The following is a 23,187-nucleotide window of genomic DNA, read 5'->3' on the forward strand; positions in this document are numbered from 1 at the left end:
GTTCCATTCTTTTTGGAAGAACTGAAAATACTATAAAAATCTTTCATTGCAAGTTGCTTTTTAGACTAAATCTCTGATTATTTATTTCCAGCATTTTGATTTTTTCCCCACTATTGAATACAGGCCTGACTCTCTTACCCCAGTGAGTATCACACGAAGGCTAAATACCACTGCATTTGATTGCTTAGTGACTTTTATTTTTGTTACAATTATATTTATTTTATGAGATGTATCTTTCTTATCATAAGTAGTAGGACTTTGGTGTTTTAAAACTTTTCCAACATCTTCGTAAACAAATCGGGATAAAATGTTAAAATAAAATATTGAAGTCACTGTAACTTGCTGTAGAGATATGAACAGAGCTGCTCGTAAAACTGTGGGACTGTGATCAGTAGGCAGCACCACTGTCCTAGAATTTTAGATGTTGTTTTTTAGAGCATAAAAAATTTCCAGTCTGCATGGAAAAGACAGCTTTGGTGTACTCTTGAATAATGTAGAGAAGTGTGGGTTGTTTGAACTTTGAACAAGTGAACAAGAAGTCCTCCCTGTACTTAAGTTAGGAAACACTGCCGTTGACCAAAATTTCCCTGACGAATCAGAGTCAAGGTGTTTATTAAGAAGTATTCAGGAACAAAACAAAAATAGGTACCTTCATACAGATGACCTAGAGTAGGAGGTAAGAGCAGTTTTCTTTAATATCTCTTTAACGTTTCTTTTCCATCTCTCTAACAGAAAAATGACTTCCCTTATAACATTCACCATTTAGATCTGAATTTTCAGGACAGATCCTGGGGACCATTTTTGACAATTAACAGCAGAGAGTGGTTTGCTGCTCTGCACAGGGCTCTTGTGGTGTTTATTGCGTGATCTGGAGCAGATGAAGAATTTGTTGGGCGTATTTGTAACAATTGTTTTGTTTTTGTGGTTTTTGGCACCGTGTGGGTGGCCCCAAGGCCAGAACTCTCCCTGGGAGTAGGCAGACATTAGGACCCGTAAATATCTGAATTTTACCAAGTGTCTGTGCTCAGCAGCCTGTAGACTGTAAGTCTGGACAATTTACAAACACCATGGACGGGTGTGGCCATCCTTAACCCTCACACATGAGGATGAGGAAGTTAAAGTGCAGAAAGGTGAACGGCAGAGATCCAGCTTCATCCCAGGTCTCTCTCCCCAAATGCCATTGGTTCCTCTACAGCACAACTATCAGAAATACAGTTTTTACACTATTTTCTTTTCCCACAGTGTCACATGTCCAAGAATGATCGTATATTTCAGTCTTCAGCCGAGTTTCCCAGGTCTAGAAGCTGGTTTTGCTGCACTTGTAGAAAGAAGCCCCCATCACCACCCCAGTAGGTTCACGTGGAGATAGCGGAGGGCATCTTCCTTGATTACCTGGAGCTTGCCTTGTGGTAGTTTTGTCTTGAGGAGGGAAATCAGACCTGGTGATTGGTGAAATCTGCTGCAGAATTAACCTGATCAAACATTTTGTTTTCATCACAGAATCACGTCAACCCTGCCATGGACTTCACCCAGACCCCTCCTGGGATGCTAGCTCTGGACAACATGCTGTACTTTGCCAAACACCACCAGGATGCCTACATCCGGGTAAGCACACAGCCCCTTGCGGCCATTGTTGGTTTCCTACTGAATTCGAATTTCAAACTTAGAGATAGTGAGGGATTACCTTCAGATAAGCTGCCCCAGAGTTTAGCTTTCATCACGAAGTGAAGTAAAAATTACGCGAAATCAATCAGGGACACCAAAACAGGGACTTTTAACTTTTAGTATTTTTTCACATGCTGACATCTAAAAACTACATTAGACACTGGAAAAATATTTTACATAATACAGTATTTAATTATGACAAAATTAGCCTTAGCCTTAAATCACAGAGAAACGAGCTAGCTACCAAAAACCTGTGTGACCCCAACGTTAGTGAAAACCACATACATTTATTTGCCTTCTTGCAAAGAGGCCCGGGGTCCTGCCTGGGACTGCTTCTCTTCAATCTAACGCTGGAGATACAATTGGGTAAACAGAAAGCAGAGAGTGGGGAAGATGAGGAGGGAAGGGAAATGCCTTCTCTCATTTTATAACAGATTAGTGACACTCCAGCTCCCAAGGCAGGTTCCTTTGTGGGTGGGGCAGGAGGAAAACACAAGGAGCCACCTGCCTATTGGGCAGGGAGGAGCAGGGAGGGCGGTGTGAATAAATTGGAGCAAACGGACAGTGGCAGAGAAGGCCTGCCCGTCAGGGCCGCTCACGGGAGGCCCTGGATTTCTGCCGACACCTGTCCCATGTGTCCAGGGAGAGGAGCCCAGATTCAGACTCGTGAAGTATACTGATCCAAGACTGAGGTGGAGGAGGATGTGAATAATCGGGGCAAGGGAGCTGGCAAGTGGTTAAAATGATGGTTAGATGTACGCTTAGAAAATGCTTGATGAATGAATAACTTAAAGCAGGAAGAGTAAAGCTGCAATTAGAGTAAGCTATGGGCCTGTGACTCTGACATTCTCTGTTGCCTCCCTCTTGGTACTGGCTTTCTGGAGACCAGGGTTTGAGACCTGGCACTGTCATTACCTGGTAACGTAAATGTGGGCGATTCCTTTTGTCTGGGCTAAAGTTACTTCTCTAAATGAGGGAGCATTTGGAAATGGTGTGGGCATGTTTCTTTGGTAGTCACCACGCCCAGTGAGAGTGCTACTGGCCAAACCCCTCTAATACATGGGACAGTTTGCACCATGAAAAATTGTCCTACCCAGTAGCGACCCCTTTGAAAACAAAAGTCATGCCAGGTCTCTGAGTTCTCTGTAGACACTATATTTTAACTGTATGTGCAGTTTGACAAGCTTTGATTATACTGCAACACTATTTGTGATTTGATTATGTGAAGGATTTTACATATTCCTCTGAAAGGTTTTATGCATTTCTTAGGTACTTGGTCAGAAATGCAATTTTCCATAAGAAAATTGTTTTTTCATGAAAGTTTAATCTGGTTTATAAGTGTGTATCATTATTACACAGATTTTTTTTCTAAGAATGTAATCTGCTCTCACAGTAAGTAAATTAGTGTTTTCGAGGTACCATGTAGTATCGCCTTGGAGAGTTGAGTGTGAAAAGAGGAAGCCTGGTAGAAATTGAATTTAGCATTAACTGATTAATGTTTGTGGATGAATGTTTCTAAAATTAGAGAGTATGGATGCTGAATGTATTGTTAATTGCATAAGAAGCATATGTCTCAAGAAAAGTAATTTAACATTTTAAACCCATTTTCCTTAATGTGTTCTCTAAACTGTCATAAGTGAAATTAATACCATGGCAACCTGACAGAACTTCGTATCTGATAGGGACTTAAAAGAAAAACCTATTTGTAAAGAAACCTTTTTGTCCACATGCACTTTTCTATCTGGTTAGCCATTCTCTATAACTGAGATGTCTGTTGTTTTCTCAGAAGTGTCCATTTCCTGATGTTTTCTGTGTCTCACCTGACTTCGCGACCATTAAACGCTGAATGGAAAGCCAGAGCTATTTACATAAATAAATGGGGTTAGGAAATCATATATAAAGTCTGAGGCAGTCTACAAGGGTATTCTGTGGTGACTTTAAAAATCGATGTCCCAGGGATAGTGAGGTAGTGATATAAACAATGAAAATGGTCACCCCAGACAGCTCATTAATGTTAATCTATGATCTGAGTGGTCTTTTCTGAAACACAAAGATGGGCTTTTTGTTTTTTAATAAGTTTACGTGTTGATAAAATTTGCTCTCTTTGACCAGGTAAATCTCCCATCTGAACGCAGTCTAATTCATTTATTATTTATATCTTTCATTTAACAAACATTTATTCTGTACCTGACTATATGGCCTCACTTTTCACTTTGCCAGTCAACTTACGATTGAGGCTTTTAAAACGGACTGTGACACGCACACGTGCACAACACGAATATTCCCTCTTCGTCCTTGACACGTGCCCCTGCCCCCTGCCCCCGCTAGCGTGTTCTCTCAAACACTGTGTGGTTTTGTAACTTGCCTTCTTGCCTTGTTTTCTAATTCTTCCATTGCTCACTCTTCAACACCTTGCACCCATCACTTTCCAGAAGCTGTTCTCCTGTTAAATGTGGAGCCCTCTCCTCTTCCTTCATCTCGTTTGCCCTCCCATTGACACTGGACACTGTTTCCCACTGGCCAGTTCTCCCTTTTTGCCTGCAGCCCGTGCTGTCTGCCTTGGTTCTCTCCTCGGCCATTCCTCTTAGTCTTTCTGATGGATTTCTCTCCCTCTGCCTGCCCATCAAATGTACATGATCCCCACCACTCTCTATGGACCTTGTTTCTTTTCAGGCACTAGCCGCCTGTGCTTACTGAATAATTATCAAATGGCTAGTAGTGAGCGAGAAGATAGGGATTCCCCAAGGAACAAGCCATTCACAAGTCCTGTCATTGCAGATTTTATTATCTAGAGTTGGAAAGGAGGGGTAGTAGAGGGAAGAGATAAACACCAGCGCTTTCCAAGCCACTTAGAATGGATTTTGATTGGGCAGGGGTGATGTCGGGGGCACAGAGGAGAGTCACAAAGATATGGAGGTCAGGTCGGGAAAGCTTCCTGGAGAAAGTGGCATCTACACTAAGACCTGTTGGATAGTACTAGGTATCAGGTGAGGGGAAGGGGGCACGAGAGAGTACTCCAAGTAGAGGGAAACGTGAACAAAGTCATAAAGGTGTGGGCTTTGCTCAAGGAACCACAAGAAGTACAGCGTGGCTTAAACAGGGAGCGGCAAATTTGATCATGGCTGGTTCATTCGGGACCCTCTCTCCCTGCGGTAGGGTTTGCTTGGACCTTAATCCAAAAGCAGTGAAGAATTTCTGAACTATTTTAAGTAAAGATGGTGAGAGTTAATTTTAGAAAAAAATCACTCTCCTGCCAGAAAACAAATGTGAGAAATCAAGACTAGCAGCCAAAATAAAATCTGGGAAATGACAGAGAAATGATGATAACCTGAATAAGGGTGGTGGCTGTGGCAATGGGGAGAAGCAGTTTGAATGAATTATTTTGGATCTAAAATAAACTAGACTCTTGCCAAGGAAGAGGGAGATACTGGCTTGAGTGGATGGCTGGTGGTGTCATTGATGAAATAGGTCTCCAGGTCTGTGAGGGGGTAATGTCTTTTGGAGACATTCCAGGCTTTATATGCACGTGGGACATATGCCCAGGTGGATGTTTCTTGTAGACAGTGAGACATGGGCGGTGGAGCCCAAACCCACGTAGACACCACATTCTGTATAGTCTACATCCTTAACTTTCTCTTTCCTTCTAATCCGTTCATCTGGATTGCTGCAATGCAATGTTTTCTTAATGCTCTCCCTGCTAAAGTCGTATCTTTGAACCCAGCTTCTGTGCCAGCTGCTGGAATGATCTTTCTAATCGGAGTTCAGAATGCTTCGGGAAACACTCCTGGCCCTACTCCTACTCCTACACTGGTACCTGACACATAGTGGATTTTAATGATTTCTTCTTAATTAAGAGTTTCTTTAGTTTTTATTTCAATGGTCTCTTGCCAATGATCATTTTTTTTAATCACCTGGGAATCGTGAAGTTTGCTCCTTTTAAAAATTGCATAAAGGTGTATTTTCACGAGATGAATATATTGATGGGCAGCCTTTCTCATGTATGATTTGAATAAACTCTGTAACCGTGCACTAATGAAAGCTGCGGATGAAATTGAATTACCCCACACTTGGATGGGCACAGAACACTAGGAGGCATTGCAAATCTGAGCATCCCACTGTGCCTGGAGTAAAATCCGGGGGCATAGCATGATTTCAAATTTCTGGGTCTTATTTACTCTGGGCATAATTGCTTTTATTTCTTCTGAAGATCCTTCGTCCCCCCAGATCTCCCCCCCAGGGCTCTCTCTGTGAGAGGCAGAGAGTGGTACTTGGTTCACGTCCATGATCCTGCTGTCACTGTTTCACAGAAAGGATAATAGTGCAGAGCTGAGTGTTGTGTGTTTTGTTTTGTTTTGCTTTTTTTTTTCCCGCTCCCTGGAGTGAAAGAAATTTAGTGACTCCATTGGGGAAAATACACACACACACACACACACACACACACACATGAACCAAAAAACAACCTTTGAACTTAGAACATACATTCTTGGTGCATTTAATTATTCCTTGAGAGCTACTGAGAAGCCCAAATAACTTGGTTTTCATTTGGTTCAAGACTCATGCTGACTATTGTGGGAGCCAAGATTTAGCCGCAAAGCAGGAGGCAATAAGGAGGAAACCTATGGATTCCAAACACATGATGGCCAGGTCTGAGCGGAATCAGAAAAAAATGCCTAAGAAAAATATTACAACTAAAGGAAAGAGTGATTTCACAATGAAGTTAATTCTTCATGGTAATATTTGTCTTCCCCCGTTTGATCTGAGGAAATGAGTACCTAGTACAAGTTGGGTAACTTACAGGATGTGCTCCGTGAATTAACTCGATCTTCAAGAAAAGCCTATGAGATAAGCGTTGTTATCACCATTTTGTAGATTCAGGAAGTGGGACTTAGAGAGGTGCTGAGAGGTCCGCTGTCAAACAGCCAGTAGACCAGTTGACTTTGAACTTAAGTCTTTGGCTTCCATATCTCAGGCTCTTTCCAGTCTGCAGCTTCTTGTCTCAGGTTTAGAATGTGATGGATGCAACAGTTCTGTTCTTGACATGAAGGGTAAAGGGACAGAGTTAAAGACGAATGCTTGAAGACACGGAAAGTTGATGGGACCATCAAACAAGTGTTTGTGTTCTGTTATGATCTTAAATCTAACATGGTGAGAAAGTCGTTTCTAGAAGGAAGAGAGAGGTGGCACCTTCCCTTTTCATTTTATTACCAACTTTATACACAGCATCACACTGTCTTTATTAGACGTAAATCCTTTGAAAACCAAGGCTGGCTTTTTCCTGTAGATTGCCATGTAACCAAGTATTGTTAACATTCCTATTGTGTTATTTAAAGGCATGGTGAAGGCATCACTGCAAGGCTTTCTAGATTTCAGATGCGGTCATTAGTTTCAGACTAGTGACAGAAGTATTTCAGAACTTTGGGGTTGGTTCAGAACCTCTTGTTTGTCGTCTGGCCCTCTCTTGGCCTTACAGCCAGACAGGAGCATGCTGTGCATTAATCTCAGACCCTAAAAAAGTCACATAAGCTGTTTAAATATGCAACAATAAAAGCCAAATGCATGCAAATGAGATGTTTCTGTTATTGCTTGTATATTTCTCAGAGGAAAAAAATAGTCACACAGAAAACAAAACAGTTCATTTTCTCATATGCTAAAAAGCATTGAACTAAAGAGAAATCCTTTTCAACATTCACATTCATTTAAATCATCAACTCGTTCAGGAAATATTATCAAATGCCTGCCAACTGCCAGGGCAAGGCCATGCGCAGTGGATGTGGTGGTCAACGAGGGTCTAGTTCTTAGGTACCAGAAAATAGAACAGCAAGCAAAGGAAGAGAATATGATTTTTGTTGTTATTTTGTTTAGTTTTATCTTGTTTCCGCCCCCCTTGGAGTTTTCCTTATTTTCTTCTGAGTTTTCAGATGTGACCTGTCTGGGGCACATCTATCAAGTCATAGAACCTTTACTTGATATTTATTTCTAACTTTCTACAATATATTGAGCAGACAAACATTTTACTGTTTTACAAATTATTATGCTGTTTAACTGTATTGCAATCACTTAGGACTTGTTTCCTTCCCCAGTCGAATTTTAAAGAGTGGCCCTTCTTCTTAGAGAAATATTCTGGTGTTGGGTCAATATGGAAAAAAACAAACTTGACCCTTTTTGTATATTTTATTTAGTGTGGTGCTGTGTTATATATAAATAAAACATTTTCTTAATGAGGCTGTTACCCAACTAACGGCAGAATTTATAAAATCTTGAGGCTTCCAGTAACAAACTTAGAAGTAAAATTCTGACAAGAACCTACTGTATAGCACAGGGAACTATATTCAGTATAGTGGCCTATAATGGAAAAAAATCTGAAAAAGAATACATACACGTGTATAGTTGAATTACTTTGCTGTCCACCTGAAATATTGTAAATCAACTATACTTCAATAGAAAAATAAAAATTGAAAAAATAATGAACTCTGGAAATGACTTGTTCCTTATGTGCCCTGCAGTTCTTGCCTCAACATCCCTCACCATTCCTCCTAATTTATGATCAGCCTCTCATCCAGTTGGAGTATCTTTGCACCCTGGGTGACTGTGATAGACAGTAATGCATTTCCTAAGTGGGGAAAATAGAAATGCCTTCAAAAGGAGGATTTATTTCAAGGGGTTCATGCAGTTGTGGGCCAGGACACATGTATGTTTCTAACTTTATACCAAATCAGGACAGAAATAAGTAGAATATGACAAGTAAATGAGATTATGGGAAAAGGTAGATATTTGTCCCCAAGAATTGTTTTCTCAAAGTTCTTTCATGACAGCCATTTTTTAACAGATGAAAAATTTAAAGTCTGTTTACACTATTTCAAAACCCTGACATGGATTCTTTCTCCTCGTGATGCATACATAGTAAACAGTACTTTTTAAAATAGTTGGGAGAAATGTTGGGTTTAGATCTTAACTCACTATGGGGACATGGGAGGCCATACTGGCAAGAAAATGCTATGAGATGACTTAGTGTGAGGAAAGCTGCCCCATTTTACTTTAAGTCTTTACTGTATTTTGAGTACTTAATAGCACACATTATTTGTAATCTTCTCTTCAGTGCTTCCGGAGGTGGGAAGAGGTGCTTTGGTATCCTCTTCTTCCAGTACACAGATCTCTCTGTCCACTGGGGCCCACCTCAAGTTCAAAGCCATCTTGGGGAAGCCCTTTACCACTTCTCTGTCCTGTGTCAGGGGCATAAACACAATTGTAGTAGCACATACAGAGCTTGCTGTGAAACAAGAACCCCAGACACTTTCATCCATTTCTCACAACACCGCTCTGAGGTTGACACTGTGATTATTTCCATTTTATGGATGAGGAAACTGACACACAGAGAGGGAAGGTGGCTTACACACACAGCTAGGGAAGTACTGGAGCTGAATTTGTGACCAAATAGTCTGCTTCCAGTGTCCACACCCTGTGCCTTTTAGAGCTTTATAGGTTCACGTAGTGGTTGCAGCTGCAGGTCAAGTAAGTTTAGAACTTTGTATTTTGCTCAACTGGTGCAGTATGTTTAAAGGGAAGAGAATTTGAATTGCCTGTAGGCAGGGCATGCCTTCTCCAAGTAATTGCAAGCCCCAGAACTCCTGTTATATTCTGCTTCACGCATTCTAGTTATCTGCCTGGTACTTGAGGGGCCTGACTTACTGGCCATGATTCTGGTGGTCTGCAGTGACCTTCGTGACTTTCCGAGTGCACTGTTTGCACACAGTAGGTGCTCAGCCTCTTTTACTTGCCTTTTCTCTTCCCTGGTCCATAAAGTTGTACTTGGTACTGCCCCATCTCCTGGGAGTTTTCATATTTCTGTGCTTAATATTTGTTATCCTTCCATCCTTGTTGTCAGCTCCTGGAGAGCAGCTGCTTCATCCTGTGTTCACTTTTTATTCTCTTGCTGAGAATAAAGGACTTTAATTTCAACCTCCCAAGAGTAGGGGAAGAGATGAGGCATGCTTCTCAATTCCTCTGGTTGTAAATTCTAAAGGAAAAAAGTTATAAAGATCAAATTATAAATACACTGGCCCAGTGTCTGGGGGCTCTCAGCGCAGCCAGCCCTCTGCGCTGTGTCAGACCTCGCCGTGGAGTTCTTGCTGCCTACAGCCCACACTTAAAGGGAACAGAAACCAAGTGTCCCTCATGTACTAAGGGGGGTGCTGATGGAGGCAATGCTAAGCCTTTAAAATAAATTACGGAACTTTTAACATTTCAAGGGGGAAATTGGCAGTTTCCCAAGCAACATAATTGCAAGACAGTGTGTAATGTGTAATTAAACTTAACTATGAAGCAAATGATTGGAATAAACCTTGGTGGCACATCATTTTTTTGTTCCCATAGTGCTGACAGATCCTTCCCTCCCCTTGTCCCTGAAATGGCTTCAGCAGAAATTGCTCCTAATTTTTTTTAATGAAATTATATGTTGCCAGTTAAACACACAGTTTCGTGTTAAGGAACCTTTTTAATTTGAGCGGCATCTTCCTTCCAGGTGCTCTGGAGCACAGAATCCATTTAGAATAACAAGGACCTCAAGGCAAAGCTTGCTGGGACTTTCAAATGACTCTTTGTCTAATGATTTATTTAAATACTTTATTCTTTTCTTTTTATTCTTTCTTTGACCGGGGTGCCACAGCTTGGAAGCTTGTTTTTATGTACAGTTTTTTCATGTTTTAAAAATAGTGACATTAATTTCACTGACTGTGAGTAACCAAGCTGTTACTGCCAAACCATCAGGACCCCTTGAGAGTGTGAATGTATGTGATTAGATTTTCTACTTTCCGACTTCCAAAGCCAATGATTTGAATGGAATGCTTCAGGCCCGAGAATGAGACTGTTGTTCAACTTGGGCTTGGTTTCATCTCCGAAGACCCATCATCTGAGGGAGGGAAGGCAGGTTCCAGATCCACGGCAGTGATGTGCTCAGAGTTCTTCTGGCACTGGATTCAGTATCTGGAATCTAAAGCAGGTCTAAAACCTGGTCGTTATTTGTTTCATTCTCCTTTGCTATCAGCCTAAGCTGGGTATTAGGTTTAGAATTTTTTAATTTAGCTATATCTAATAGAGTTTTGTTGTTGTTGTTCTTTTCAAAACTTTAAATAAAACACAGTGGGAGATCGTCCTTCAAGTGAAGTAAGCCAGAAAGAGAAAGAAAATACCATATGATATCACTAACATGTGGAATCTTAAAAAAAAAAAAAGGCACAAGTGAACTTATTTTCAAAACAGAAACAGACTCACAGACAAAGAAAACAAACTTACGGTAACCAGGGGGAAAGGGGTGGGAAGGGATAAATTGGGAGTTTGAGATTTGTAGATACTAACTAGTATATATAGGATTTCTTCTGTATAGCACAGGGAATTATATTCAATATCTTGTGGTAACCTATTTAATGAAAAAGAATATGAAAATGAGTATATGTATGATTGAAACATTATGCTGTACACCAGAAATTGACACATTGTAAGCTGACTATAATTCAATTAAAAAAAAAACACAGTGGGGTTTTAAAACACATCAATCCATCCCTTAAGAAAAAATGAAACCAAGCTGTACAATGAACTGTATGCAACTGACACAGTGCAAACTTAGACCCTGCGTGAATTACAAGTTTAGAAACTATAGACAGCCTGACGTGTGAATGATGCTGTCCCTCATTAGGGTACCAACAAAACCCTTAGTCAACAGTGACTGTCCTGGGGTCTCTATCTTGCACCCAGTAATATCTTCCCATTATTCCTCCAAACTGTTTCTCTGTCAGTCTGCACTGTCCGTTTTTATGTCTCACTATGTTAGTTAAACAAATAAGTATTTGTCAAGTACCTGCTCAGTGACAAGCTGCCTCCTGTCTGCTGATGAAGCTAACACTAATATCCCGCAATCTTACTGTAAATATTAGTTTTAGGAGTTTTTTGTTGACCTCTTGTAATTTTCTAGGTAGATAATCACGTCACCTGTGCACCAGTAATTTTACTTCTTCTTTCCCAATCTGTATACTTTTTATATCCTTTTCTTATTTTATTTTCATTTTTTTTAACCAATTGAAGGTTTGTGGCAACGCTGTATTGAGCAAATGTATTGGTGCCATTTTTTCCAACAGCATCAGTTTTTGTCTCTTTGTCACATTTTGGTAATTCTTGCAATATTTCAAACTTTTTCATGATGATTATATTTTTATGGAAATCTGTGATCAGTGATCTTTAATGTTATTGTTACAATTGTTATGGGGTGCCACACACCACATGAGATAGGCCAAAAGCTAATGGTCTTTTGTGCCAGTTAGCCAAGTTGTGACTGCAAAGGAAAACTTCTTGAAGGAAATTAAACGTGCTACTCTGGTGAACACATGAAGGAAAAGAAAGCTAAATAGCCTTATTGTTGATACAGAGGAAGTCTGAGTGGTCTGGATACAAGATCAAACCAGCCACAACAGTCCCTTAAGCCAGAGCCTAATCCAAAGCAATGCTCTGATTGTCTTCAATTCTGTTAATACTGAGAGAGGTGAGGAAGCTGCTGAAGAAAAGTCTGAAACTAGCAGAGCTTGGTTCATGAGGTTTAAGGAAAGAAACCATCTCTGTAACATCGAAGTGCAAGGTGAAGCACAAGTGCAGATGTAGAAGCTGCAGCAAGTTATCCAGAAGATCTAGCTAAGATAATTAGTAAAGGTGGCTACACTGAACAACAGATTTTCAGTGAAGATAGAATAGCCTTCTGTTGGAAGAGGATACCATCCAGGATTTTCATAGCTGCAGAGGAGAAGTCAATGTCTGGCTTTAAAGCCTGAAGGACAAACTGACTCTCCTGTTAGGGGCTCATGTAGCTGGTGACTTGAAGTTGAAGCCAGTGCTTATTTACCATTCTGAAAATCCTAGGGCCTTTAAGAATTATGCTAAATCAACTCTGCTCGTGCTTTAGAAATATAACAATAAAGCCTGGATGATAGCACATCTGTTTACAACATGGTTTCCTGAATATTTTAAGCTCACTGTTGCCACCTATTGCTCAGAAAAAAAGATTCATTTCAAAATATGACTGCTCATCGACAGGGCACCTGGTCACCCAAGAACTCTGTTGGAGATGGATGTTGTTTTCATGGCTGTTAACACAGCATCCATTCTGCAGCCCATGGATTAAGAAGTAATTTCCATTTCCAAGTCCTATTATTTAAGAAATACATTTTGTGAGGCTGTAGCTGCCATAGATAGTGATTCCTCTAATGGTTCTGGGCAAAGTCAATCAAAAAGTTTCTGGCAAGGATTCACCATTCTAGATGCCAGTAAGAACATGTGTGATTCATGGGGAGAGGTCAAAGTATCAACGTTAACAAGAGTTTGGAAGAAGCTGGTTCCAGCCCTCACAGATCACTCTGAAGGGTTCAGAACTTCAGGGAAGTAAGTAACCGCAGATGTGGTGGAAATAGCAAGAGATCTATAATTAGAGGTGGAGCCTGAAGACGGGACTGAATTGTTGCAACAGCACGATAAACCTTTAAATAGACAAAGAGTTGCTTCTTATGGATGAGCAAAGAAAGTGGTTTCTTAAGGTGGAATCTACTCTTGGTGGAGACGCTGTTGAACTAACAACAAAGAATTTAGAATATTACATAAACTTAGTTGATAAAGCGGTGACAGGGTTTGAGAAAATTGACTCCAATTTTGAAAAAAGTTCCACTGTGGGTAAATTGCTATCAAACAGCACAGCATGCTGCAGAGAAGTCAGTCATGAAAGGAAGAATCAGCTGATGAGACAAACTTCATCATTGTCTCGTTTTCAGAAATTGCCACAGTCACCCCAGCCTTCAGCAGCCGCCATTCTGATCAGTCAGCAGCCATCAACATTGAGGCAGGACCCTCCACCAGCAAAAAGATTACGACTCATTGAAAGTTCAGATACTGGTTAGCGTTTTTTAGCCATAGAGTGTTTTTAATTAAGAGATGTATGTTGGTTTTTTTAAGACAATGCTATTGCACACTTAATAGACTACAGTATAGTGTAAACATAACTTTTGTATGCACTGAGATACCCAAAAAAATGTGGACTCGCTTTATTTTCATATTCACTTTTTTGCCGTGGTTTGGAACGGGACCTGTGACATCTCCACGGTATGCCTGCACTTGCTGCTTCCTCTCCAGGGAGTCTGCTCTCCACTTGGCCATGTGGCTCCTCTTCTCGCTTCTTCTAGGCTCAGGGTGGCCTTTCCTAACCACCAGATATAAAGTAGTAATTTCATCTTTTTGTTCCCTGTCCACCTGGCCTTCTTTGTTTTGCTCCCAATGTAATGCTTGTTAACATGCTCTGAATTTACCTTTGGGGCGTTTCCTGTTTACCAGTACAAGCGTGTGAGCTGCATGAGGGCAGGGGCTCCGGGCAGCGTCTCTCCTGTGTCCCCGGGCTAGAGCTGTGGCAGGCACACAGATGGCACTCAGAACGTATCTGTTAAATGGGTGTCTGAATCAAGTAGGTTCTGGCGTTCTGCCTTCTGTTTGGATTCCCAGGCACCTCAAGGTAGGAAGCCACAGAAATAGACTTTTGTCTAGAATATTCTGGAACCTCCCTGGCTTCAGCTGTCTCCTGGCCTTCATCCATCCTGGAGTGGAAACCAAATTAGCAGCTCTATTGGTGTGCCCAAAATGGCCTTGTCCCAGATATTCTGGTGCTTATACTTGGGTGAATCTCTGCTGACTTTCATTTTTAAATTGGATTCATGTGACCAGAGTCCAGCCAGTATCAGCAACCTGCTTACCAAATCAGGAGACATTTTGTATTGGTATAACAAAATTTGGATGGTAGTGTTTCTAAATGTCCCATTGTATTCGGTAAAAATAGCTTTCCCCTTAGGAACTGTGCACTATACCTGGTATACCCAGGATTTTCTGACATTGTCAGGTAACTTTATTTTTACATTGACCTTAATTTTATCAACTTTTCTTCTGCATTGGTAAAATCCAAGATTCCAAAATTTAGTATAAATCATAAATAATAGACAATATTTTCTTCTACTTTATAAAATAACTGAAACATTATCAGTAACAGATATAACAGCCCTAAGAAGTAATTTCTCTCTGGCTGGCTTATCAAATGCTTATTTTATACATAAGTACAAGGGTCTTTTTACTTCAAGACTTTTAGAAGACCGTGGTATATGTCATTCATACAAACTATCTACAAATTTCTGCAAACTTGTGATTACCAAGATCAGAGAAGTCAGTTTGATTGAACTTTCAATTCTTGGATGGTGATGATTCTGGGCCACAGGACACCTGCACATGCTGTTCTGTCTGAGTCGGCCCCTCTCTTTTTCTGCCCACACCCACTTGCCCAAGTAACTCTTATTCATTCTTCAGGGCTTAATCCTAAAGGCTCCTCTTCTATTGGTTTTGTTTCCTTGTTACTTCCTTTATAGCACTTACTCAATTTGGATTTATATAATTACCTTATATGTAATTATATATTACATGTTTTCTTATTTGATCATTATTTCTCTCAAATGTGACATTTTTGAGCAGAGATCTTTTTGTTTTTGTCTTTGGTCCTCGCTGTCTAGTAGCACTAGGCCATTTAAATTATTTGCTCAATGAACAATGAAAGATTTGATATGTTGAATCCCTGACTAGTATCGCTTCTCTCTTTTCCTTCCTGAAGTCTTTTGTGGCCATAAGTGACTTGTGTCAGAAGATTAAGACTGAAATGAGGGGATCAAAACTGAAACCAGCCTTTAAATGGGTTGGAGTTGTTGAAATGGCCAGTTTGTTAAGACTAATGAGCTACATGGTATTAAGCCTCACATGAAGTTTCAGTTATGAAAGCCATGAGAACATGTATATGTTACATGAGTAGACAGGAGTTCTGTATAAGAAAATGACTAAGAGGACCAAAGTTTAGTTAATAATTTCAGCAGAGGAGTCAGTTCTGCTGATGACCAGGCATCTTGGGGATCCACTCTGTATATGGCAGGAACAAATAAAAGCTAAAATGTATTGAGTGACGAATGTATGCCAGAGGCTGTTACGAACCTGCTTCGTATATATATTACCTCACTGACTTCTCACTGCTGTCTACAACAGACACTACTGTTGTACCCATTTTGCAGATGAGGACACTGAGGCTCAGGGATGTTAAGTAACTTGTCCATTGTTATAATGAACAACAGAATTTGGACCCAGGCAGTTCCAATGGTGACTTTTTAGTACGTGACATTTGATTCAGTGGTGTGCTAGTAAATAAGCTTTAAAATAAAACAAGGCAATTCACAACATTGTAAACTGACTATACTTCAATTTAAAAATAAATAAATAAATAAATAAGTAAATACAAACAAGACAAAACTGATTTGCCAGTTACTATGGTATAAATACTCCCGCTGTGGCTGATTTCAATCTATAAACAGTTTATAGCTTGCAAAATTTTGGGAAGTTAAACAATTGCTGGTTAGCCTGCTCTAGCACACCAGTTACTCACTTCCTCCTCTGCCTCTACCTTCACACGCGTTACCTCATTTGCCCTTCTCAGCAGTGTGAGGAACTATGTCGAATCAGTGGAATTAATCCCAGCGTCCTTATCTTTTCAGTGAGTGAGTGCTGTGTTCAGTTTACCTTCCCAGTAAGTGATGGAATAGATGAGGGACACTCTCTCTTACTGACTCAGTCTGGGCAGGAGCCCAGGAAGGACACAGAGAGCCCTGGGAATCCTACCGTGGGAAGGGCTGAAGAACTGACAAAAGGTGATTCTGGGCAGGAAGAGAGAGGCCCCATGTGGTGCGGGGGTCTCTGGTTGTATTGGAATGCTATGGTAATGGGACGAAGAGGAATGAAGTAACCAGCAAGTTTCCCTGAATGCAGAATTTTCTTAATTGTCTGAATTCACTAATACGTACTTTCATAGGCATTCTTCCCCAAAGAGCCTACAAGGGAATCTCATCCTCTTCACCAGCCCAGCCATGGAAGGTGCAGCTGCCTTGGGGAGAGGGAACCCTGGCTGTTGCAGGACTTGGGAGTGGCTGCCACCAGTCCAGTCCAGTCCATGGCTGGGGAGGCAGCCTGAAGCCGTGGGGTAACTGGGACAGGTTGGTGCTTACCACCTAATGCCTCCTCCCATCAGGGGAGAAAGTCAAGGACATGTAGATTTTCCCTTTCCATTCTAGGCTCAGATTGACTCTGTGAATTTTTTTTAAGGCTGTATTTATTTTTGAGAGCCGTTTAAGGTTCATAGAAAAATTGAGGGGAAGGTACAGAGATTTCCCATTTACCTCCTGCCTCTACATACACACAGTCTTCCCCACTAACAACATCCTGCACTAGAGTGGTACATTTGTTACAATCAATGAACCTACATTGATACATCATCATCGCCCAATGTCCATAGTTTACGTACAGCTCACTCTTGGTATTGTACCTTCTATGGGTTTGGACAAATGCATAGTGACATGTGTCCATTATTGTGACATTTTGAGGGGTATTTTCACTGCCTTAAAATTTTTCTGTGCTCTGTGTATTTATTCCTCACTGCCCTCCCTGCTCCGTCCTCCACTAGCCGGCACTGATCTTTTTCCTCTCCCCATAGTCTTACATTTTTCAGAATGTCATGTGATTGGAATGATACAGAATGTAGCCTTTTCAGATTGGCATCTTCCGCTTAGTAATATGCATTTAAGTTTCTTCCATATCTTTTCATGACTTATTAACCCATCCTTTTTAGCTGAATAATATTCAATCATCTGCCTATACTGCAGTTTATTTATCCATTCACCTACTGAAGGACATCTTCAGAACTTCCAAGTTTTGGCAATTATGAATAAAGCTGCAATAAACATCTGGGTGCAGGTTTTTGTATAGACGTAAGTTTTCAACTCTTTTGTTGAAAGGAGTATGATCACTGGATAAAGCAGTAGAAGTATGTTTGGTTTTGTAAAAAATCACCAAACTGTCTTCCCAAGTGGCTGCACCATTTTGCATTTTCAGTAGTGATGTATGAGAGTTCCTGTTGCTCCACATCCTTGTCAGCATTTGGTGTTGTCAATGTTCTGGATTTTGGTATTGAAATGATTTTAAAGGGAACTCTCTCCCATTGCTTTGGGGAGTGTGAAAAGACATAAACTTCTCGGAGGATGGTTTATCAGTATATTTTAAGTGGCAAAATATTGAGATCTTTTGACTTAACATTTTCGTTTCTAAAAATGTACTCAAGGGAAATAACTTTTTAGATACAAATTGCTGTGTGAGGTTGTTAATCACTAGCCTCAGATGACATGCAGGTGCCAGGACCTTGGGGTAAAGGGAGGAGTCTGGACACAATGATGTGCATGAGAGGGCAGAACCGGACACCTGCGTAAATGCAAGTACAGCCAGGCAGCTGTGCCTCTTTGCCTTGCAGCCTTAAGCGTGTTAGGATTTGTGTCATTTTTTTTTTAAAGAAAGGATTCTGAATGAAGGGAAAAGTAAAGTCCTTTGGGGACGTAGCAATTGCAAGATCATTTATCTCCCTAATAATTGAGCACTTAATTCTTCTCACCATGTCGGCAGATGGGGAGCAGCCACCCTCTCTGTGGTTCCCAGCACGTACCTCATGTGGCATCAAGGGGCTCGGCTCATTCCAGGGGGCAGTTTGGGGCTGGTCATGGTTACTTCCTGAGAAAACCACAAGCATTCATGGCTTTGGCCTGCAACACCCTCTTCCCTTCTCCATTCATATCTTCAGAGATCTTCATCCATCATTGAATAATTAAGAGAAATTTCTTCATTAATCTTGCTATAAAGGAATACTTTTGAGTCCCTTGTTTTCTATTTTTCATGTTTTACCTGAAAACATCATAAAATTAACTGAGAGACAGACCAATCATCAGGCAAGCAAAATGGGGTTTGTGTTGAGGGCCTGTTTCCAGGAACAGGGGACTTGGACTCAGAACTTGTTCCCAATGTCCACAAAAGGAAGGGAAGTCTTAAGGGGCGTTACTACCCAGGAGACATGGGTAGGTTTCTTTGTCATTACTCCAATGTGGAATGCCCGGCAGAAGGCCTTTGCATGTGGTCCCTCCACTGCCCCCGCCCCCAATCACCCACACCCAGATGCCCGGTCCCCTTCCTGGTAACAGGAGAGTGAGGAGTGGAGCACACGGGGTGTGCAGAGGGGACAGTCCTTTGCTGTGGAAGCTGGCTCCCTGTCAACTCAAACATGTTTTTCCTGCTGGTTTTCACTCTCAGCATTTACAGGAAGCATTTATAGCAAATACTTGCCAAGTGTTTTCCATAAACATACAACTAAGGACATCTTCCACACATTCCAATGCTCTGTAAATATTTGTTTTCACTATGCACAAAGAAGGTGAGTTTGTAGTTTCCCTGAGAAGGCCTTTGAAATGTGGGCTTTGGACCAGAGAGAATTCCCTTCTGAGTTTGTCCTTCATCTGGCCACCCTGCCAGTAGACTTAGAGAGTTTCTAAATGAGTTTTTCTTCCCTGCTCGGATTCCTAGCCAAGTGCCCCAACTGCCAAGTAACTTCCAGGTCCTGAGCACCCCCACGATGCAGGAAGGGGTGAGGTCAGAGGCTGCTGGGAGCATCCCAGAAGTCATTGCTTCTGATAAACTCCATAGGAAAATAGGATGGGGGATATGGATTACAGGGAATAAGAGGATGATTGTAACTCAGGATGCATGTGAATGTACAGAAATGATTGGTTATAGAAATTCTCACATTAGAACCAGGCAAGCTGGTGTTCACAGTGCAGAGATGCCCACTGGACCCTCAGTGGACACTGCCAGCCCAACTAGAAGCCAGAGTTGTAATCTGTATCGTTCACTCACTGGTTTGGTAATTGCTTGTTCAGAAGCACTTGGTGTAGGTGTGACTCTGCTGCGGTGGGGGAGACGCTCAGGTGACTGAGATGTGGTTCCTGATCGCAAGGCTTCAACCCCACTGAGGGAAGGAGGACACATGTGGCTCACCACAATTTGGAGCAAAAAAGTGGGAATTGCTGGCAGAGACATATAGATAAAGGACTGTGGGGTTTTAGGGGAAGAAACTGTGTAAGGTTTTATGGAGAAGGTGACATTGGGTTGAGTCCAAAGGAGAAGGACAATTTAGACAGGTGCAGGAGGGGAGGGGAGGGAGGAGGGGGAAGCAATTTCCATAGGTGGAAACCACTTCTGGAGCTACCCTTGTAGGAGGGCTGTCTCACAGCAGAGATCTCTGATTTGGCAGAAGTAGCCAGAATCTGGGATGCTTATACAGAATTAGATGGAATGAAATGAATTCTATTCAAAAAGCTAGATTTCATAGAAGAATGATTTCCTTTTCAGACGCCTTTAACTTGACATAAAACCATATATGGCCTAATTTCTTAATTAGGTTTCAATAAATAATTTTCCCATTGTAGCTCATTTAGTATGTGTAAAGTTGGAAAATTAACATTTTTCTGTTTGAAAATGTTTTTGAAAAGGCCGATTGATTATTGGCCAGAAGAGAGTTATGGGAAATAGTTCTCTTTCCTCACCTTTCCATCCCCTGAAGTCCATTCTCCCAAACTCGAGTGAATTTATAAATCTCTTGAGCCCAGTGAGAACCCGAGGTGTGATCTGATTTACAGGGATCCATTTTATCACTAGCTGTCCTAGAATGTGTTTGTTTAGTAAAGGGAGTTATATCCAAATATGTTTCAGGCAAATCTATGTGGAGTGTAACATAGCTTTAAGTCTGCAATAACTGTTAAGACAGTGGTGACAATTTCTCAGTAAGAAATCAGGCTTGAGAAATGTCAAGCCTAATTTTTCATCCAACGGTGACTGTCAGGCAACGCCAGACATCTCAGTGTCTTTGTATTCCATTGAGGGAGACGGAAGACATTTGTATTCAGTAATGCACCGTTGAGTGAGTCAAAATCCTGCCTTGTGACCGTGTGATTTATTGCTAATATTGTCCAAGATACAGACGGGCTTCTCTGCCTTCATTCGGCATCCATTTCCCAGTTGCAATTAATCTTTACTACATTCCATAGCTCCCCTTTGGTTTGGAATGTTAAAAAGATGCCTCAGAACAGAGCCTGGAATCAGTTTATTCTCCTTCAAGTTTCACCCTCTTGACGAAGCTTAGACTGTCTGCCCACTGCCTCTTACGTGCACCTTCATCACAGAAAGTCCTACTTCCTGTAAAAAAAAAAAAACCTGCAAACAATACAGAAGACATAAAAGAGGAACATAGCAAGTGAAACCCTGTCTACCCTACAAATTTCATCCCCTGTGTTTTCCAAGTAGATTGCAAGCCCCTAAAGATGGCATTTTATTCCTATATGTGTTTTTAACATCTAGCAAGCTTTACCTAGCAATAATCAATGCTTAAAGAAGTGCTTATTGGATGAATGAATCAATCACAGGGTGTGGAGGAGAGTGGGGCTAGAAAAGTACTTTGCTTTTCAAATGTGGTCCTTGGACCAGCAGCGTCAGCATCTTCTGAGAGCTGGTTAGAATGCAGGACCTCAGGCTTACCCCAGGCTACTAGATCAGAATCTGCCTTTTTAACAAGATCCTCAGGCGATCGGTGAATGCTTTAAAAGTTTGAGATGACCTAGGATAGTCAATTGTATATCTGCAATGTAATTAAAAACATGAGCTTTCACAAACAAGGAAGGATATGCAAGGAAGGATATGTGACTTGCATTTAAGCTGTATGCATTGGAGCCCTTCTCCAGCAGTGGATACGTTTGTAAGGTCTTCACACTTTCACTCCCTTCACAGACCCAATGTGGTGTGTCTGTCCTTGGGTGGCCTATAGGACTGTCATCCAGGGCCATTTCTAAACCATCACCTCTATGCCCCCCTATCTGGTCAGTCCTAAACCCCAGTTTGGAAATAGACATGTTCCATGCCACCCAAAAAACAGTTACAACCACAGTGTAGAAATTATGTAGGGACCTTGCTTGTGAATTCAGGATGTGCACATCACATTTTAACTGCCAGACAGCAGGCACGAAATGAGGATTTATAACGTGTCCTGCTTTGATGACTTACGAGGACTAAAGGAGTTAAACATTTGAGAGTTTGTATGCGGTAATCGGTCCATATATATTCACTCTTTTTTTTATTGATGTGAAATTCACATAGCTTAAAATTAATCATCTCAAAGTGAATTATTCAGTGACATTAAGTATATTCATAATGTTGTGCAAACACTACCTCTATTTAGTGCCAAGATATTATTTATCATCACCCCAAAAGGAAACCATGTACCCACTCTCCTTCCTCCCAGCCTCTGGAAACTACCAATCTGCATTCTCTCTCTATGGATTTTAACTCTTATTAATTAGAGAAAAAAACCAAGCCCCCAAAACTCAGATTTATTTCTTCTTCTGTCTACTCTAATTGCTTTTCACATCCTTTAAAAACAGGTTTGCTAATGATGGAAATGAGAAGCAGAGACGTAACAGAACTTGAAAGCAGTGGTTCATAAAGTGTGATCCCAAAGTAGTAGCATCCTCATGACCTGGGAACTTGTTACAAATGCAAGTTCTTGGGTTTGCCCCAGAATAGCTGAATCATAACTCTGGGGCTGGGGCCCATCCATCTATGTTTTAATAAGCCTCCAGATGATTCTAATGCATGCTTAAGTTAGAAAACCACTGTTTTAAATAAACCAGATGTTCCCTCTCCAAGCCTGTAGGGAGATCTACAGGTGCCTTCACACCTGTACCATCCTTGGGCCAGGAACACATGTACTGGCATAGGAGAGGAGGTCTTCCAGCCCAGTTTCTCTGATGCCGGCATCAGCTGGAGAATCTCTCCTGCTATCCTCTTGCCTTTGGAGGAATGATCAACAGAGCTGATGCCTCGGCTTCCCCCCGTGACATCAGGGTCCTTGTGCAGACACAAACACAAGTCATCCCTGCTCTTATTTAATCCTTTCCCCCCTTGATACTATGTGACTTCATACTCAGAGGGAGGACCTTTCAGCAGAGCACGGCTGTGATTGCTCGCACATCCTGCTTTTGTTGCACTATATCAAAGTGCAGGCAGCATTTCTTTTTGGTTGATTAATGTTCAATCTGAGTTCTATTATGAACCTCCAGGCTTTAATTACTACACCATTACCCAGTCAATTCCTTGCCATTTTATATTTATGGCCTTTATTACGCCTCTGTATGTGCAATTGCCTAATTTTATTCTGGAAGAATTTCCCCTCATTAGCTGGGTTTTATACCATTCCTCTCATTGGTCCAGATTGTTATTTATCTCAGTTCCCTGTGTGTGCTTTCCACTTTGTTTTTTCACCAGTCTGACCCTTTATCCATCCTTTGTCTCCCTTTCCTAGAATGCATTGTTCTTTTGCCCTTGGAAACAGCTCTTTAAATCTGTGCAAACTCTTCTCTGGGTGGTCGTTTCTCTGCTGATCTGTTACACTCACTCTTAACTGGTTGTTCCATCTCGATTGCTTGGTGTCATTGGCCCTTCAGCCCTGTATGTACCATGGACAGCGGTCTCTAGCTAAAGGGCCGATTAAGGATCAGGGAAGGA

At 41.3% G+C, this 23,187-nt stretch overlaps 1 protein-coding gene across 4 annotated transcripts in view; it reads left to right on the top strand.

Annotated features, from left to right (window-relative positions):
* ELMO1 (engulfment and cell motility 1) overlaps positions 1-23,187 on the top strand; it is a 488,726-nt gene that overhangs the window by 232,081 nt on the left and 233,458 nt on the right. For all 4 annotated transcript variants that reach the window (XM_015237313.3, XM_072964661.1, XM_006201899.4 and 1 more), the window contains one exon: positions 1,501-1,605. In XM_015237313.3, the coding sequence (XP_015092799.2) occupies positions 1,501-1,605 (105 nt within the window). The remainder of the gene's footprint in view (positions 1-1,500; positions 1,606-23,187) is intronic.

The sequence above is a fragment of the Vicugna pacos genome, chromosome 7 (genome assembly GCF_048564905.1).
Source record: "Vicugna pacos chromosome 7, VicPac4, whole genome shotgun sequence".
Taxonomy (NCBI): Eukaryota; Metazoa; Chordata; class Mammalia; order Artiodactyla; family Camelidae; genus Vicugna; species Vicugna pacos.